At 47.1% G+C, this 20,872-nt stretch overlaps 1 protein-coding gene across 1 annotated transcript; it reads right to left on the minus strand.

The window, feature by feature from the left end:
* Nucleotides 1-12,345: 12,345 nt before the first annotated feature.
* LOC146042142 (uncharacterized) lies at nt 12,346-16,494 on the minus strand. Its single transcript, XM_083162062.1, has 3 exons — nt 16,340-16,494; nt 15,805-15,864; nt 12,346-12,720 (listed from the first exon to the last, which is right to left on the minus strand). The coding sequence occupies exons 1-3, from the start codon at nt 16,374-16,376 to the stop codon at nt 12,389-12,391; spliced, it is 429 nt and encodes a 142-aa protein (XP_083018188.1). The 5' UTR covers nt 16,377-16,494; the 3' UTR covers nt 12,346-12,388.
* Between the last annotated feature and the right edge of the window lie 4,378 nt (nt 16,495-20,872).

Here is a 20,872-nt window from a genome sequence, read left to right on the forward strand (position 1 = left end):
TGCAGATTCAGCACTCTCACAGAGTGAGATTGCTGTCACTCACACAATGGTGGAGCTGCTAATTCACAGATTTGTGTGCTCATTGGAATACACACATGCATTCTATGCAACTGAAGGTCTGAGCAGTAAACAGAGCCGAGAGGATAGAGTAAAAGTGGTGTTGATTGGGTAGGAGGCAGTGTGGTGCGGATGGGGAGGAATAGAAATGCGTAGATGGTAGGAAGGCTAAGCAGCACTGATGGGGGACTAACAAAGCTGATGGGTGGAAAAGAGTAGCACAGATTGGGGAAGGTAAGGCAGAATGATGCGATTGGGTGGGAAACAGAGGAGCAGTTGGAGGAAAGACAGCACTGATGGGGGAGGCGGTTCGGAGCAAAGGGGATAAAGGGAAAACAGAGCAGTACAGATGGAGAGGGGAGACAGCAATACAGATGGAAGGAAACACATGATCTGGCATTTCTGAAACCTGTTGTAACTCTTCCACTCAAACGCCAAAAAGCAATGAAATTACGATCATTAATGGACGTGTTCCTTGCGCAATACAGATATGGTACGCCATCACAGCCTGTGGGTAAGTGCAGATTCAGCACTCTCACAGAGTGAGATTGCTGTCACTCACACAATGGTGGAGCTGCTAATTCACAGATTTGTGTGCTCATTGGAATACACACATGCAGTCTATGCAACTGAAGGTCTGAGCAGTAAACAGAGCCGAGAGGATAGGGTAAAAGTGGTGTTGATTGGGTAGGAGGCAGTGTGGTGCGGATGGGGAGGAATAGAAATGCGTAGATGGTAGGAAGGCTAAGCAGCACTGATGGGGGACTAACAAAGCAGATGGGTGGAAAAGAGTAGCACAGATTGGGGAAGGTAAGGCAGAATTATGCGATTGGGTGGGAAACAGAGGAGCAGTTGGAGGAAAGACAGCACTGATGGGGGAGGCGGTTCGGAGCAAAGGGGATAAAGGGATAACAGAGCATTACAGATGGAGAGGGGAGACAGCAATACAGATGGAAGGAAACTGTGTCATGGATAAGGCGGGCAGAGCAGCATGGATGGAGGGGGAGACAGAGTATCACTAATAGAGGGGAAGCCAGTGGCACAGATAGAAGGAAACAGAGTGGCATATGTGTGGAAAGGAAGGGCAGGGCAGATGGGAAAAGACACATTGGTGCGGATGAGGGAATACACACAGTAGTAGGTATCAGGGAAGACAGAGCAGCCTGAAGGCAAACAGGAGAAGAAAGTGTAGATGCACAGTAGTTGGGAGTATTATAGTTTTTGCAATTATGAAAGATGTTTCTGGTAACTGTATGTGAATACTAAATGAAATGGATATAGGTAGTGAGTGTGAAAGATGTTGGACCCTCAGTGGGATAGTTCTAGTAATAGTGTTTATTCTAGAACCCGCCATCTTTGAAAACCCATGCAGTTCCTCTTCCCTGTCTGGGGTGTTGCTGTCTGCTGTAGTGTTTCTAGCACAGGTCTGGTCTGCAGTGCAGATATACAGACTACACTGTGCTAGAATTACTATAGCAGACAGCTACACCCCAGGCAGGGAAGAGGAACTGCATGGGTTTTTAAAGATGGTAGGTGCTAGAATGAAGACTATAGTAACTCAGAGGTATAGACAATTTTAGATGATTGCAGGTACTTATTAGGATGAGTGTGCCACATAACTGCTCAGACCTTCAGTTGCATAGACTGCATGTGTGTATTCCAATGAGCACACAAATCTATGAATTAGCAGCTCCACCATTGTGTGAGTGACAGCAATCTCACTCTGTGAGAGTGCTGAATCTGCACTTATCCACAGGCTGTGATGGCGTACCATATCTGTATTGCGCAAGGAACACGTCCATTAAGGCGTCAGCCTTAATGATCGTAATTTCATTGCTTTTTGGCGTTTGAGTGGAAGAGTTACAACAGGTTTCAGAAATGCCAGATCATGTGTAAGAAGCCTTAATGGGACATGTGAAACCGTAAGGTTTTTTGTCAATGGAATTTCATAGCTTTTTTCAATTTACTACTACTACTCTAATCATTATGTGTATAACAGGCACTACTGTAGGCATTGTATATAAGTGACACTACTTTGAATTTTAACATGAATGAGACACTACTATGTCATAATATGAATATTGAACTCTACTATGTGGTGTAAAATGAATCAGGAGTGCTATGTGCGGTGTAAAATGAACAAGATTGTGCTACAGTGTGGTGTAATTTGATTTTGGAATACTATTGTGTGGCCATGGCCCTTCCATGTGAAACCACACCCATTCTTTGGGGCACACACTGCACCTTTATTATGTACTAGCTGACGTACCCGGCGTTGCTTGGGTTTGGTTGTGCAATAAGCATTACTTGAACTTTATCCTTTTATTTTAAGCTTGACAGTGCAGACCCTGGAGGTGGCTGCCTATTGTGTTTCATCTGTAGCCATAATCCCAAGACTTCCTCTGAGCAGCAATCTTTTTTTCAATATTTAATTTTTCATTGGGGGGGGGGGGGGGGGGAATCCTTTACCCTTTTTTTCTGTATGTAGCATTTTGTCAAACAAAATTGTTGTATTTTTGAACTTTGTTATTTTGGTACTTGTTTCCTAGCACGGCGCCTGTCGGGTCCCGTCGCATACCATAACTTAAGGTATGCGATGGGACCCGATCAGACCAGATTTTAGGGTTTTAAGACGTTCCCATACAATTTTAAATTTGCGTAGCATCGCATGCCATTGTAATGGCATGCGATGCGATGCAACTCGATTATACCCGGTTTTACATTGTACAGCCACCCTGATGGCTGATTACAATGTTAAATGCCCCCCCAGACCCGATTTTTAATTGTATACCCACCACGTTGGTTAAATATTATGTCAAATGCTCCCCCATTGTTAACGCCACGCCCCGATCAACGCCAACCCGAAGCGTGTCGAGCACAGCGAGCCCGTGAGGGGCGGCGGTAAGCATCCTCCAACCTTTTCATACCCCCACTATTCACGTTGGCGTGGAGCTGATTTTATATAGTGTGGTGAGCGCAGAGAGCCACCGAGCCCGAAGCGTGGTGAGTGGGCGCGGAATACATGTGAAGTAATGCGCGTCCCCTCGCGGGGCTCACTGCGCTTGCCATGCTTCGGGCTCAGTGGCTCGCTGCGCTCGCCACACTATATAAAATCAACTTCACGATGACGTGGATAATGGGGGTATGAAAAGGTCAGAGGACGCGTACCGCCGCCCCTCGCAGGCTCGCGACGCTCGCCACGCTTCGGGTTGGCGTTGATGGTGGCGTTAACAATGTGGTGGCATTTGACATACTAATTACCCATCAGGGTGGGTATACAATTAAAAATCGGGTCTGGGGGGGCATTTAACATAGGAATCAGCCATCAGGTTGGCTGCACAATTAAAAATCATGTCTAATCGCGTCGCATCGCATACGATCTGGTCGCATGCGATGCGATGCGACCCCATTTCACAGACCCGATGCCATACAATGTATATTGGTGGCGCTGTGCTAGGAAACAAGTATCATCATTTTTTTGTAATTATTCTTGGAAGATTGTATTTTTTGTATTTTTTTTTTGCATTTTGTAATTTTATTTGTTATTTTATTGACAATTTTTTTTTAACATTCTTATTTTTTATTTGTGCCATTTTGTATCCTTGCTTGTTTCTTTTTATTTTCAGCATATACAATTTTTGAACTATACATTCTGACAGTAAAACATCCTTCTTGCTCGCTTTTACATCACAAGATGGATTCCCAGTTTTCCTTCTCTTCAGCCATAGGTATTTATTGTGAAGCCTTGTGGTACCCGACATTGACGTTTTTTCCTCTGGTGCATTCATGTGAAGAGAAACATGGGCTATCTAGTTTGATGCCTGCCACCTGAAGTGAGTGTCCCTGGGCGTTGTTGATCGTCATAGCAAAGGCCAGGCGGACAGGAAATTGTAAGCATTTGAATTCTTATCACAAATCACCAGTTTCGCTTTATTACACCATCGTTACAACATAATTGGTATCTCTGCAGTAATATCATACATGCTGCCGTGGATTTTTCCATTTTTTCATATATATTTTTCATATATATTTTTCATTATACATTTTTTCTCCTTAAACTCATGCATACATATTGCCCACCTGTGGACAACAGTTTGTCCGATCCCACACAGTCTCAGACAAATTCACATTAACCTTAGCTACTCCTCTCCACTACATCTAACTATCAACCTTTGACCGCATCTTAACAGAATACCCACGGTCCCGTCCGTTTTCTTACAGTCTTTAACACTTATACAATAACTTTCAGCAACTCTTCTTCTTCTTTTTTTTTTTTATACATAATTATATATATATAATACCAATCCTCAGACTGTACTCTGTCAGAATATCTGCAGTCCTGTCTGATCATGTATGGTCTCTAGCATGCCGGTAGCTCCTCCCCGCTTTGTGTTTAAATTGCCGAGCATCTGATTGCATTCTGTCAAATATTTTGCGGTCCTGCGCTTTATTATTGTACAGTTTCACAATTCTCTCCCACCCTATGCATGAATTGCCTGTTTCCTGACTGTAGTCTGTAAAGAACATCTTACGGTCCCATATTTATACATTCACTATTACCTACTACAAAGCTGGATACCAGCTTAATATGATCAATCCCTTTAACGCTGTTCACCTGAGCCCAATCAATAACCCGGTCAGTCCCTCCCCCTTCCTGAACTGACACAGGATTGGCAAGAGATCATTTAAATAATGACAAGCCAGTCCTACCTGTATTCCGATTGAGAAAGCCATACGTGAAACGTACGTCTCGGAAACACAGGTCCCCGCTGTGCACAAGCGGGCACCTCCCTGCCTCACCTGCTATAGACATCCAGATCCCGCAAGAGTTATCCTGCTACAGTGCTGATTGTGCTGACTTCACGATTCTATCCACCGCAAACACCACAGCTGCAACAGCTGTCTCCCCCCCCCTCACAGCTGGCTCACGCTGACTGCATTTCCCACGCCTGAGGAGGCCAGTGAGACCAGCCAGAATACCCGGCTTTCTGCTGCTCGCTCTATCCACCAGATTCACGGAGATCCCTGGCCGGCAGCAGATCCCTGTTTGCATTGTGATACCTGACGCCCGGTCATTCAAGCACCTCTCCTGCCAGAATACACCACCGCTTCTGACAAGCCGGCCTCCGCAGATAAGTTTATCCACACCAGGCAATCTGCCAGATTGTACATCTTAAATCCTGGCCTGTGAGTTCAGCAGCCATTGCGGCATCCACACCTGGCAATCTGCCAGATAGTACATCACAAATCCCGGCCTGTGAGTTCAGCAGCCATTTTCGGTATCCACACCTGGCAATCTGCCAGATTGTACATCTTAAATCCCGGCCTGTGAGTTCAGCAGCCATTGAGGCATCCACACCTGGCAATCTGCAAGATTGTATATCGCAAATCCCGGTCTGTGAGTCCAGCAGCCATTGTGGCATCCACACCTGGCAATCTACCAGATTGTACATCACAAATCCCGGTCTGTGAGTCCAGCAGCCATTGCGGCATCCACACCTGAAAATCTGCCAGATTGTACATCACAAATCCCGGTCTGTGAGTCCAGCAGCCATTGCGGCATCCACACCTGGCAATCTGCCAGATTGTACATCGCAAATCCCGGCCTGTGAGTTCAGCAGCCATTGCGGCATCCACACCTGGCAATCTGCCAGATTGTACATCCCAAATCCCGGCCTGTGAGTTCAGCAGCCATTTTCGGTATCCACACCTGGCAATCTGCCAGATTGTACATCGCAAATCCTGGCCTGTGAGTTCAGCAGCCATGGCGGCATCCACACCTGGAAATCTGCCAGATTGTACATCACAAATCCCGGTCTGTGAGTCCAGCAGCCATTGCGGCATCCACACCTGGCAATCTTCCAGATTGTACATCGCAAATCCCGTCCTGTGAGTTCAGCAGCCATTGCGGCATTTATCTTGTAAATTATTACTGTGATTATTTCCTTACCCTCTTGTTGTCTCCTCCATATATAAACATCATTGTTTAATTATACTGCGGCATTAGGCAATCACGCCAGTCACTGACCAAGTATAATTATATTATATATGGACTGGAGATCAGCACCCACATCAAATGCCTTGCATACTGCTCATACAGTTATTCTCCAACTAATTGCAGGTTTCTAAAAATAGGGATCATATCAATGCTGCTTCCCACAAGTGGTTAACTTATTTCTCTTCTGTCCCTTCTCTTTTTTGACCTATCTTGCACGGCATCCCAGTGGTGTACCTTTGAACCTAAGTTATTGTCCCTGCAATGCCATTTTCTGACAACAGGGACTAAAACTAGGGACATTTGAGGACCACATGCCTAAAACGCACTCAAACACTTACTTCCTTCAATACTTCACTACCAGGGTGTTATCGCTCACCCATTGTCCACTACAGGTATCACTGCACACATCGGGCAGCAGCATACACCAGGAACTATAGTGACTGGTATCTTACCTATCAATACTAACTATTGGTTCTCTCATTCCCAGAGGCCCAAATTGTGACCCTGCACTGTTCCATATACAACAAGGTCGAGTTGGTTACCCCTGGCAACAGCAGAAACCTTCTTGTCTCTCTACTCCTATACTTGTGACGCTCTCGGGGTCCGCTCAACTACACATTCACTGAATACCCTCACATGCATAGGCAGCAGCCACTCCCTGAGCAAATACCCATCCCAAGTATTTCATTTACTTCTTAAATATCTTCCACCTTACCACCATAATTCTTAAGCTGCTACAATGTATTGATTGGATGTCACTGCATACAATGTCAAAATAGATCACTTTTAAGCAATTTGAGGCTAGTTGTCTGTATTACCAGTGGAGACTATATATTCTTACCCGAAAAGGTTTAATTAAGTCATATCTCTCCATAAACTTTGACTTCCAGACAACAGGGGAAGCTTATATTTCACAGCTTTCTCACCAGTAAATATCTCCCACATTTAGTTCTGTTACAAATGGGAACTCAATGTGTGTTTAATGTTGTTTTGTCTCTGTCCTATGTCACTTAGGTCTACCTTATTAGACCCATTTTACTAATAATAAAATACAGTTTTAACAGAGTTATAACACTGTACTAGAAGGCTGTGCCCCACCCGGGAGATTTCTCCATATCCTATCTTGGATATTTTTGTTTGAATCGACTTACCTTACTCCCAGGGAGCACCTCCTCAACCATACACCGAATTATTCATTTATTGTGTTGTATGGAGCATGCCTTCACCATCCACGACAAATTAATCCTGTGCCCCAGGCCTACTTCCCCATCCCCCTTTTATCCCCCCAATTATTAACAGTCCATTGCATAACTGCAAAGCATTAATTTCTGAGGAGCATTATTGGACATCCCACCTTGAGCTAAAAAGGGAAATTTACTAACACAAATATGCCTAAATTCGGTGTATTCTTAGGCAGTCATGTGCAAATAATTTATTATGCTGAAAATACGCGAATTTGTATTCGTATTCATGGCAAATTTATATTCGAATTTACGAAAGCATACCACATCAAAAGAAAATGAGATTCCTAATTATTAAGTTGCTATACATATATACAGGTTGAGTATCCCGTATCCGAGTATCCGTTATCCGAATTATTCCGAAAACCATACATTCCAGAAAGTGAAAAAAAATATATTTTTTTGCTAAAAACTCACTGGGGACATTTGTAACAGCATCACTGGGGACATGATATGTAACTGGCACTATATATGTACAAGAAAATGATTGCATGGCATTCAAATTCAATATCTGAGATATACACAAATTTTGTTTCATGTTTTGAAACCTTGTTTTTTTAACAAATAAAATATATTTGTGTGTATTTTATGTGGTAATAAAATATATTTGTGTGTATTTTATGTGTTTATACAGCATCCATGCAAGATACTTCAAAATACATAATTGAAATATTAAAATATTCCGAAATACGGAATAATCCGTTATCCAAAATTCTCCTGGTCCCGAGCATTTTGGATACGGGATACTCAACCTGTATATATGTATATATGTATATGTATGTGTGTGTGTGTATATATATATATATATATATATATATATAAAATGCGGCCACTAATTGCCATGAAAATATACCTGGAAAATACAACCCATCTGTATTTGGCTGTATCCTGCAGTAAAATCCATGCATGCTTCAGTGTAAAAGGACCTGGGCATGTTACAGCCCCCACGGTCGTAACATGCCCAGGTCCTGGTTCCAGAAATTCTCAGACTCAAGGGACAGTCCTGGTTCCAAAAATATGGGGGACAAATGGAGTAGGGGTCCCCCGTATTTTGTGAACCAGCACAAGGCCCAGCCAGCAGGGTAATGCCACAGCCAGGGGAAACTTTTTATACAGGTTCACCAACCGAAGCATTATACCCCCTGACCGGTCAGCCGGGGCAGGGACCCTGGAGGAGTGGGGAGATCCCCAATAAAGAGGTCCCCCCCCCCCTCCAGGATTAACCCTGCTTAGGCTGTAGCCCTGGGCTGTCACCAGTGCCCCAAGGGTGGTGGGCACCAGGCTGATAGCCTTTATGTAAAAAATGTAATAAACTATTATGTATTGTTGTGGAACTATGAGTCCCAGCAAACCTGCACACCATGCAGAAACTTGGAGAACCACAAGTCCCAGCATGCGGGGCATTAAAGGACACGCTGGTACTTGTAGTTCCACAACAGTACAAATAGTTGAATAAACACACACTGACATCCAGGGCAGCCAAAACTGTACCCGCCCTGGGTACAGTTTACCCGGGCCCAGGCCTGTCAGGGGGGCCCGGGTCCGGACACACACAGGTTTTTTTTAAATTTGGTGGCGAGTGTGCCAGATCTGAGTGCGCCGGAGCTATGTAATGGCGGCAGAAGGAGCACAAACTTGGGCGGGCTGGGGGGATGGCAGCATCACAGAGGTCCTTCTGAGCGCTGTTCTGCTCTATGGCTCCAGAGCCTCCTGAGATCCCACCACATGACTCGGGAGTTTACTATGACTCGTCGACAGGAGGATACTTAATTACTTTGGGTATGTTGTATGTAGTCCCTGGGTGCCAGGAGGAGCTGGGACGGAGAGAGGCCTCCTCCCATGGGAGTACCGCCCACTCCATAGCATCCGGCCCGCCCCGTCCGCTCCCCACATTCCCAGCCGCTGCCAGCTGTAGCAGATGCCGGTGCAATGTCTCCAGCCCAGCAGTCCCAGACCTGGTTCTCCACCAATATACAGGTCACTGTGTTCCAAGGTGGAAGGTGGGTGGCTGGGTGCTCTGTGTCTGCTGTCTCCCTGCATGCTGCTGGGGCTGACATCCAACTCTGGAAGTCAGCCTGTAACCCCTGGCAGAGCATGTACTGTAACTCCATGGCAACAGGCATGTTCTCCCCTGGCAGAGCATGTAACTCCATGGCAACAAGCATGATTATCCCTGGCAGAGCATGTATCCCCTGGCAGAGCAGGTTAACCCCATGGCAACGAGCATGTTAACCCCTGGCAGAGAATGTTAACCCCTGGCAGATAATGTTAAACCCTGGCAGAGCATGTAACCCATGGCAACAAGCATGTTAACCCATGGTAGAGCATGTTACCCCTGGCAACAACCATGAAACCTATAGCAACGAGCATTTAGGTAAGCGGAACTCATGTGGCATAAAATGTGTGCTATTGTATGTCATAATCATTACAGTGTGTTGCATAATATGGAATGAGCATTATGGTGCATGAAATAACATGTAATGGGCATTATGGCATGTAGTATAATATGAAATCGGTGTGTCACATGTATAACAGGCATTGCTGAGTAAATTTTTGGTGCGCACTGTCCCTGTATACGCCTTGGAAGCATCGGCGTAACAACAGGTCCGCAGACCCCGCGACTGCTTGGGGGAGGCAGAGTGTGCAGGGAGCTCTGTCCTTGAGGGCCAAAGGAAATTGTATTACCAGGGCCCGGGATTTCTCTTGGAGGCCCTGTATGCAGATGCTAATTCTAAATGTTCACTTTGTTCTAAAAATGACCTATTGTATTGAATTGCTAGACATAAAGGCAACTTATACTATCTCTATCACACAAAAGATTCCAAATCTATGTTGGCATTGAGCCCCAGTGGTGTCGAAGTTTGCATTTGGAATATCCAAAATTCCTCCTTTGTAGCTAATTCTCTATATCTGTCCCCACTCCTTTGTGTTTTCATTACGTGATGAACCCCAAACACTTGTATCCCCTCTGGGTTCCCTTGATGGCATTCGGCCACATGTCTAAAAACACTGTCTTGGGGGAATTTTTTCAAAATGTTTAACCAACGTTCTCTAAACCTATATTTTAATGTTCTTGTGGTGCGGTCTACATACTGAAGTCCCGCATATCAGGGCCAAAACTAGGGTTTCCGGCGCCCGGGACAAGGCAGTCATTTGGTGTATACATTATAATACATAGATGCAGTAGGTGGAATTACAATTCATAAATTCATTGATAGCAAACAACTTCTTGTTGACAAATGATTCTACCTCTGTGATCTTACTTTGTGTATAGCTGTAAGTGATACATTGACCAAGTTTTATGGTTGCTGGTAAATTCTTTTTCTGCATCATCTGTCCTTCCACTACTTGGGGCTACTGGGGACTTGAGGTTGGTATTTTTCTTAAACACCACTTTTAATTGGGGGTCAATCATTTTGTGTAAAATGGGGTCTTGTTCTAATATATTAATATTTTTCTTTATAATTTTCTTAATTGGCTCAGATTTTTAATTTAAATTTAGATATAAAGACCGTAGTAGTTTTAGAATGATCAGAACTCTGTAATACATTTTTCCTTTGGAACCAACAGAGTTTTTCGTTCTATATTAATACTTTTATTGTATGCCTTATTTAATAGTTCACTAGGGTGGTTCTTTTTATTAGAAACCGGACTAAAAGTGCAATATTCTGATACAAAGTTTTATACTGATTTTCGATTATAGAAAAATATTTTATATAAATTAATTGTTAGTTATATTCTATTTAGGCATAGGTGCCCACCTAGTTGAATTTAATTTACCATTGCAAAAATAAAATATTTGTTACTTTCATAAATTGAAACAGTCTCCATTCAGTCATTTTGCATGTGTATCCATCCATGGTGTGTACAAATACTTTCAACTAGCGCAGTCTCTCCACCTTTTGGGTTATTGCATCTGTTTGGTATGACAGGATAATCACACACCTGACTATAATCCTACGTAACCCCTGACTTTGTGCATGTGCACCTAGAAGCATTGATTCTGTTTTGAAGGTATTTTCATCATTAATCGCGGGAGGAGGGTCGCGGGGGGCCGCGAATGGGGGGAGGGGGTGGGTCGTGGGGGGTCCCGCGAATGGGGGGATGGTGGGAGTAGTGGGGGTGCCGCGAATCACGGGGGGGGCACGGGGGGGGGCCCGCGAATCACAGGAGGGGGGGTCGCGGGGGTTCTGCGAATCGTGGGAGGGGGGTGTTGCGGGGGTCCTGCGAATGGGGGGAGAAGGGGGTCCCGTGAATGGGGGGAGGGGGGTCGCGGGGGCCCGCGAATCGCGTGAGGGGGGGGTCGCGGGGGGCCCGCGAATCGCGTGAGGGGGGGTCGCGGGGGTCCCGCGAATCTCGGGAAGGGGTGGGTCGTTGGGGGGGTCCCACGAATGGGGGCATGGGGGGGGTGCGGGGGGTGCTGCGAATCACGGGAGGGGGGTCGTGGGTGTCGGGTGGGGGGGGTTTGCTGGCAGAGCGGGGGGTGCAGGAGTAATGGTGGCTGTGGAGTAATGGTGGATGGTGGGCGTGTACTGTAGCCCTGGCTGGGGGGGAGGTGATGTCAAGGGGGTGGAAAGTTATACACATGAAAACGTCATACACAGAAAACACTGGTCTTTTCCCTAGGGGGGGGGGGCGGGTTTGTGTATGCCGCTGGGCGGGAGCGTTAGCTACACAGGGGATGAGTGACAGATCTGGCTAAATATATAAGAGATTATTATTACTATTATTATTATTATTATTAGAAGGTTTGCAGGTTTCTGAGCACAATAACAGTCCATCCTATGTCTTGGCATTTTTATAACTTTATGTTGCTTATATTATCATTTTATTTTGCCCTCCTTTACAGCCGCAGCCTATAAACACCGGTACCCAAGGGCATACCTACATTTTTGGGACTGTGAAGCTTGAACTGTTATAGTGTCCCCATCACAACCAGCAACAATACCTCCCCTCAATAATCACCTCAGAGCCCCCCCCCCCCTTTCAATAAACACCTGACAGCCCACGCCACTCAGCGCCAGCAAAATGACCTCATTAGACACTTCCTCAGGGGCCACAGGCCTGGGGCTCTTTATCTTTATTGACCATTTTATGCGAGACACTCAGAGACCAGCATACACTTTCCGTCATTCAGTTCATAGTTTTCCTTACAGACGCAGCCTTCACTGCATACTTTTGAGCACTTTATGTGCGTGTTTTTGGGTATGCAGCTTGAGTACGTGGTGTTCCCTGTGCAGAGATCACACTTTGCCTTCTCCACACACTTTCCAGTAGCATCCAGGTAAAAACCATCTTTACAGAAACAGCCGGGCACGCAAATCCTCGGACACACCCTGGTTTCATTGTAATTGCTGCAGGTTGATGGACAGGCGCTTCCACATGTCGTAAAGGTTTGGTTCTCGCTACATTTCTGAGCTGCTTCTGTAAAAGTAAAATAGAAATACAGCAAAAGTGAAGAGATTTTTATTGAGCAGAGATACATTTCATCCCAAACCATGGCTCTAACAGCCGATAATACATCTCATCCCAAACCATGGCTCTAACAGCCGATAATACATCTCATCCCAAACCATGGCTCTAACAGCCGATAATACATCTCATCCCAAACCATGGCTCTAACAGCCGATAATACATCTCATCCCAAACCATGGCTCTAACAGCCGATAATACATCTCATCCCAAACCATGGCTCTAACAGCTGATAATACATCTCATCCCAAACCATGGCTCTAACAGCCGATAATACATCTAATCCCAAACCATGGCTCTAACAGCCGATAATACATCTCATCCCAAACCATGGCTCTAACAGCTGATAATACATCTCATCCCAAACCATGGCTCTAACAGCCGATAATACATCTAATCCCAAACCATGGCTCTAACAGCCGATAATACATCTCATCCCAAACCATGGCTCTAACAGCCGATAATACATCTCATCCCAAACCGTGGCTCTAACAGCCGATAATACATCTCATCCCAAACCGTGGCTCTAACAGCCGATAATACATCTCATCCCAAACCGTGGCTCTAACAGCCGATAATACATCTCATCCCAAAGCATGGCTCTAACAGCCGATAAGACATCTCATCCCAAAGCATGGCTCTAACAGCCGATAATACATCTCATCCTAAACCATGGCTCTAACAGCCGATAAGACATCTCATCCCAAAGCATGGCTCTAACAGCCGATAATACATCTCATCCCAAACCATGGCTCTAACAGCCGATAATACATCTCATCCCAAACCATGGCTCTAACAGCCGATAATACATCTCATCCCAAACCATGGCTCTAACAGCCGATAATACATCTCATCCCAAACCATGGCTCTAACAGCCGATAATACATCTCATCCCAAACCATGGCTCTAACAGCCGATAATACATCTCATCCCAAACCATGGCTCTAACAGCCGATAATACATCTCATCCCAAACATGGCTCTAACAGCCGATAATAAATCTCATCCCAAACCATGGCTCTAACAGCCGATAATACATCTCATCCCAAACCATGGCTCTAACAGCCGATAATACATCTCATCCCAAACCATGGCTCTAACAGCCGATAATACATCTCATCCCAAACCATGGCTCTAACAGCCGATAAGACATCTCATCTCTAACCGTGGCTCTAACAGCCGATAATACATCTCATCCCAAACCATGGCTCTAACAGCTGATAATACATCTCATCCCAAACCATGGCTCTAACAGCCGATAATGCATCTCATCCCAAACCATGGCTCTAACAGCTGATAATACATCTCATCCCAAACCATGTCTCTAACAGCTGATAATACATCTCATCCCAAACCATGGCTCTAACAGCCGATAATACATCTCATCCCAAACCATGGCTCTAACAGCCGATAATTCCTCTCATCCCAAACACTGTGGCAGATGTATCAATCTGCCTTTAACGTTTGTAATATAACGTTTCCCACTTCTCCTGGCATAACGCTCAGAAGCGGGTACAGTTTTCACCCTTATGTATTATGTTAAAGTTAGTGAGTAACGATAATCGTTAACTCACCACTTTTCTGTATTATTATTTTTTTGCGACTCCATAACGCCTCTCTCTGGACATGTGCCCTCTGGATGTATCTATCCCTGCACGCAGAAGCTGCCCCCGTCCCCCTGGTAGGCGGCATTTTAATCTTTAATTAAAAAGAAAAAAAACCTTAAAGTTAAAAATCACCCCACCAGGTATTGGAGCTGGCAGGGAATCCGTGTGGCAATGTGTGGAAGCCGCGGTCAGAGAGGGGTCCCTGCAGTGATGTGTATTAACTCGGCGGGGTCCTTGCACTGCATTGGAAATAACTAGTGCTATCCCCCGGGCGGCGGCGCTGGAAGCACAGCTGGGTTTGAAACCACTTGCTGCACGATGATTGGCTTGAGATTCAGCCAATCATCTTGCGGGAAGTGGCCGCCCGGGGGATAGCACTAGTTATTTCCAATGCAGTGCAATCACCCCGCCGAGTTAATACACATCACCGCAGGGACGTCTCTCTGCTATCAGCTTCAGGAGCTCCCTGGCCGCTGCTGCTGAATCTCCTCCCCCCCTTGCCCGCAGCAAGGCAAGTAACACCACCATCTATAGAATCTTGTCCTACTGTCTCCCCCCCCCGACACAGTAGCTAACACGGCAGCCGGCCGTCCCCCTGTCCACGGCAGCCGCCCCCACCCCACTTAGTTCTTTAATTAAAAAGAAAAAAAAAACTTTAAAAAAAAATTCTAAATCACTGCAACGCCAGCCTGGGGCTGGCGAAAAGGACAGAGTGGGCTTTACCAAAAAACGAGGATATAGATACACTATATCTATGTAAGGCGCTTGGTATGGGTGTGCTTGGCCAGAAGCAGCAATCTAGAAAAAGGGGGAGTCACCCACAATACAATATACACAAGAAAAAAGGGGTGGTTGATTGCGCTAATATATTAGCGCAATCTTTTTTCTTGTGCAGAGTGGGCTTTACGTCTGGGAAGGCAATAATACATTGCCTGAGATGTAAAAAGCAATAACTAAAAGCCGGAGGACAGCGCCTGAACGTTAAGTTCAGGGCTGCCTCAGAACACGTAAACAGCACCATTCATACATGTGCACAAAAACGTTAAACAGACCTTTTACTAGCGTTAAGTGCTACATAAGCTCTTTATGTTGGTTAGTACATCTGCCCCAATGGCTCTAACAGCCTATAAATCCTCTCATTCGGAAATGTACTTAACATTACAAGAGAGCCGGGAGAACAGATAGGCATTCTTGGTAAGGGAAAGCAAACAATGGCATCTCTACTGGATGAGGATCTTTCAGCGCATACACCATCAAACAAAACTAATAATGTATTTATATAGTCACTGGATATTATTACTGTAGAGGAAAATAAGAACTACACAGGTTCATATCACTGTAAGGACTTTATATTATTCTGATAATTATTATGTTATTGCAAAGAACTGATAATAAGACAATGTAGTAGCATTAATGTAGATAGTACTTACTGTCAGCGATGGTACTCAGCGTATGTGCATCTTGGGCATATATTAGCCAGGAGGAGACACCTGGAGAGGAGAAGCGTATGTGAGCTACTTATAGAATCAGAGTACCCAATGTTCTGTTACCAACCGCACCATCCTCTGCCTCTCCCCTTCATTACTATATCCCCATCACCCCCTCTCTCTCCTGTCACCCTCTGTCTCCAAGGTATCACCCCCTCCCCATTACATGAAAATAGCAGTCCCCTGTTGTGAAGTCACACCTTTACTGTGAGGCCACGCCCACTGTTCCGGGAGCGCACATGATACAGCGCACACACACATACACCTCTTTCCTCGTCATGAAGCCCTCCTTCCCCACAACATATCCACTCAACGGTTCAACTGTGTTCAGATCTACCATGTTATGGTCCACCCCGATTAGTCATACCCATCTAGTGCATCCCAACCATGGTCTTATAGGGAAAGTGTCTCTTACTGAATGTCCCATCTGTTTATCACATTAAATACATACAAAGCATTAGAAGACATTCAAACTCACAAACAGTCATCAGCAGGAGCACAGGTGCAGGAGCCATGTTCAGTAGATTTGTCTGATCCGATTCCTATGTAGGACGTCAGAGACTGGGAAATTCTGTGTCTGAGAAACGGACAAATGTATTTAGTATGGCAGACATTGGGCCTGATTCAGTAAGGATCACAGAAGCTAAATCTTTCTCTAATGAGAAAAACCATGCTGCACTGCAGGTGGGGCAGAAGTTACGTGCAGAGAGAGTTAGATTTAGGATGGGTTCATTCTGAAACTGAAATTGCAGTCTAAAAATAAAGCCAACAGTATTTACCCTGCACAGAAACAAAATAATGCTCCTTTCACAAATATTTCCCAGAATTTTGCACATGAACGCGCAGCAACCCAGGAAATTGGTCAGTGTAAATGGGTACAGAAAGTTTGCCCCAGGTCCAGCGTCCGAGTGTATCAACCTGGGTCTTGGGACTCTGGTGAGTCCGGGGGCAGTGTGAACGGATAACGGGTCCCATTCACTGTACTGTAAAGCCGCCGCTGGGAGATGCGCTCATCTTCCAACACCGCCCCGGCCCCGGCCTCCCAATGACATCACCCACCCACATGTATGTCACGTCGGGTGAGGTAGCGTGAAAGCTCTGGCAAGCCGGGTCGCAAGCTGGGTACAAAATCCCGGGTGCGACCCGGCGTGCTGGTGTGAAAGGGGTATTACACATATGCAACGGGAGCAAACATATCAATGATTCTCTGTGCAGGGTAAATACTGACTGCTTTAGTATTACACTGCAATTTAGATTTCAGTTTCAACACACCCCACCCAAATTTAACACTCTGCACATGTTACATCTGCTCCCACGCCCCCCCTCCCGCGATTCACACGACCCCCCCCTCCCCGATTCACGGGACCCCCGCGACACACCCCCTCCTGCGATTTGCGCCCCCCCCCTCCCGAAATTCTAGCCCCCCGTGTTTTGCGGGCCCCCTCCCGCGATTCGCGAACCACCCGCTTAGAGCCCCCCCTCCCGCAATTTGCGGAACCCCCGCGATTCACACCCCCCTCCAGCAACCCCTCCCGCAATTCGCGGACCCCCCCTCCCGCGATTCACGCCCCCCCTCATGCAATTCACGGCACCCCCCGCACCCCCCCTCCTGCGATTCACGCCCCCCCCTCATGCAATTCACGGCATCCCCCGCACCCCCCTCCTGCGATTCGCAGCCCCCTACGACCCCCCCTCCCGCGATTCATGCCCCCTCTTGCGATTTACGGACCCCCGCGCCACCCCCCTGCACCCCCCTGCCTTGATTCACGGCACCCCTGTGCCCCTCCCACGATTAACAAACCTCCACAACCCCCCTCCCGCAATTCACTGACCCCGACAAACCCCCTCCCGCAATTTGCGGACCACCCTTCCCGCGATTCAAGCCCCCCCCCACGCCCCCTCCCACTATTTGCGGACTCCTGCTAATCGCGGATCCCCGCACACACCCCTCCCTCCCGCAATTTGCAGACCCCCCTGACCCCCTTCTGGCAATTCCACCCCCCAGCGGACCCCGCGACCCCTCTCCTGCATTTCACGTACCCCTGTGACAATGGGGGATCCTGTACCGCCACAAGCAGGTGCCACCCCTAGGTGGAATATCCGGCCCTGGCTGCCGCGCTGCAGGTTCCCCCACTGCCAGAAGTGTCCCCACGGCGTCACAACTTTTATCAATGTCTTGCCCACATACCACTATTATACAGCCTCCTGCTCTCATGCACGCTCACTCCCTCCCAGTGGGAGGAGACGCTCACCCACTGCCGGGAGCTGCATACTGTCCCCCACCCTCCTCCAGTTCTAGGGATGCCCATCGACCATCAATGATTTCAAATAATCGATGGTTTATGGCCGATATTGAATACTTTTGCCATCGATGTGGGAGGAGCAGATGGTTTCCCTACATCGATGGCAAAGGAGAACCGATCAAGTTTCATTTTTTTTTAAGGTGCCGGGACACGGAGCATAGCTCCGCACCCCACACCCGGAAGTCCCACCACCAAGTTCTGATTGACCCACGGCCTATTCAGTCAGATATAATGGATGACCATCGATAGCTATAACAATCGATGGTTATCCAAGTAATATGTTACTACTATCGATGGCAGGGTGCAAAATCGCCATCAATGCCAACCATCGATGGCGTCTGCACCAATGCCTATCCCTACTCAGCAACAGCCAAAAACCTTTACTACCCCTCATGCCCACACACCTCTATCACTGCCCTGCCCTATAACTTCCGCCAGTGGGGACCCTGGATTGCCCACATTCCCCTATCATGCTTTACCACCCAGCCTCCTGCTCTCATGCACCCTTACTCCCACCCAGTAGGAGGAGACACCGTCCTGTACTCCTGTGCTGCCACGCTGGACCCTCACCCACTGGCAGAAGCTGCACAGTGTCCCCCACCCTCCTCTTTAGTCCCCCGTATGCCCACACACCCCTTTCACTACCAGCTTTCTGCTTTCCTGAACCGTAACTTCCACCACTGGGGAGTCGCTGACGCTGCGTTGCCCACATACCAGTGGCGTAACTCCCGGAGGCAATGGAGACATTGGCCGCCGGGCGTTAGCCACTAGGGGGGGCAAAGAGGAGCCAGAACCAGGCATCTCCTGTTCTTCGGCTTCTGTAGTGAGCGGCAACGCACCTCAGCAGAGCAGTCACAGCAGGAGAGAAGGAGCAAGTGCAAAAACTAGGGGGCAAAACTGTGGGAGCCCAGCCAGATCAAAGTCAGCACTTACAGTCACTGCTGCTGCGGCAGCCGGGTCCTGTGTGCACTCACTGCAGGCATGAAACTGAAAGTAAACCACAATATCATTTATTTTCAGTTTCTTCCCTGTAGTGCTGTCCGTGCACCCGGCAGCCAGATTAAGATGGGGCTAGCCTTGTATTCTCAGCCCCTGACACCCCTCACCAGCCTTTCCACAGGGTTTAATAAACCAGTCAGCATCAGCAGACTGAGGCTCTGGAGGAGCTGGACAGTCCGAAAAGGGGGCGGGGCCAAACGGCAGGCCCTCAGGATGAATGGTGAGTGTGACAAGGTGCACTCTATGTATTTATTTATCTGTGTAACTATTGTATTATATATGTACATTGGTGTGACTGGCTGTGAATAGGTGTGTGACTGTATATGTGCATTGGTGTGACTGGCTGTGAATAGGTGTGTGACTATATATAGGCATGGGTGTGACTGTCTGTGAATAGGTGTGTGACTGTATATGTGCATTGGTGTGACTGGCTGTGAATAGGTGTGTGACTGTATATGTGCATGGGTGTGACTGGCTGTGAATAGGTGTGTGACTGTATATGTGCATTGGTGTGACTGGCTGTGAATAGGTGTGTGACTGTATATGTGCATGGGTGTGACTGGCTGTGAATAGGAGTGTGACTGTATATGTGCATGGGTGTGACTGGCTGTGAATAGGTGTGTGACTGTATATGTGCATTGGTGTGACTGGCTGTGAATAGGTGTGTGACTGTATATGTGCATGGGTGTGACTGGCTGTGAATAGGTGTGTGACTGTATATGTGCATGGGTGTGACTGGCTGTGAATAGGTGTGTGACTGTATATGTGCAAGGGTGTGACTGTCTGTGAATAGGTGTGTGACTGTATATGTGCATGGGTGTGACTGGCTGTGAATAGGTGTGTGACTGTATATGTGCATTGGTGTGACTGGCTGTGAATAGGTGTGTGACTGTATATGTGCATGGGTGTGACTGGCTGTGAATAGGTGTGTGACTGTATATGTGCAAGGGTGTGACTGTCTGTGAATAGGTGTGTGACTGTATATGTGCATTGGTGTGACTGGCTGTGAATAGGTGTGTGACTGTATATGTGCATGGGTGTGACTGTCTGTGAATAGGAGTGTGACTGTATATGTATGCATACTGGTGTTTGACTATGTATATATGACTGAATGTATGCATAGGTGTATGTATGCATATGTGGGACTATATATGTGTGATTTTATGGGGATGCAGTTAATTTGCCGGCGGTCGGGATCCCGGCGGTCGGAATCCCGACCGCCGAAATCCCGAAACTTTCTCCCTCTGTGGGTGTCCACGACACCCATAGAGGGAGAATAAAATAGCGTGCCGAGCGTAGCGAGGCACCGGGCCCGCTGTGTGGCGAGCGCAGCAAGCCCGCAAGGGGGGGCGATCCATGTCCCCCCCTTGTCGGGATTTCGGCGGTCGGGATTCCAGTGTCGGGATTCCGACCGCCGGCAAATCGTATCGGATCCATTTTATGTATATTGTGTACGCAGTTGCACACATGCAGACAGGCTGACAGGGACTGGGGGGAGGATGTGTGCTGGTGGGTGACAGAGATCCTAGTCTCAGCTACTTCTTACTGTCCCCATGTTAGCGGTTAATAGATGCTGGGGGGGGGGGGGCACTGCAATGTTTGTCGCCTCCGGGCACCTGGTATGAACTTACGCCACTGCCACATACCCCTATCATGCCTTATAGCCCAGCCTCCTGCTCCCATGCACCATAACTCCCATCCAGTAGGAA

The sequence above is a fragment of the Crinia signifera genome, chromosome 19 (genome assembly GCF_055691185.1).
Source record: "Crinia signifera chromosome 19, ASM5569118v1, whole genome shotgun sequence".
Lineage (NCBI taxonomy): Eukaryota > Metazoa > Chordata > Amphibia > Anura > Myobatrachidae > Crinia > Crinia signifera.

Bases quoted from the DNA above. Each gene is read 5' to 3' on its own strand.
- LOC146042142 (XM_083162062.1), bottom strand. From the start codon at position 16,376: ATGGCTCCTGCACCTGTGCTCCTGCTGATGACTGTTT. The intron at 15,865-16,339 runs GTGAGTTTGAAT...TCTCCTCTCCAG, and splicing joins GCTCCTGCTGATGACTGTTT to GTGTCTCCTCCTGGCTAATA. The intron at 12,721-15,804 runs GTAAGTACTATC...TTACTTTTACAG, and splicing joins GCTGAGTACCATCGCTGACA to AAGCAGCTCAGAAATGTAGC.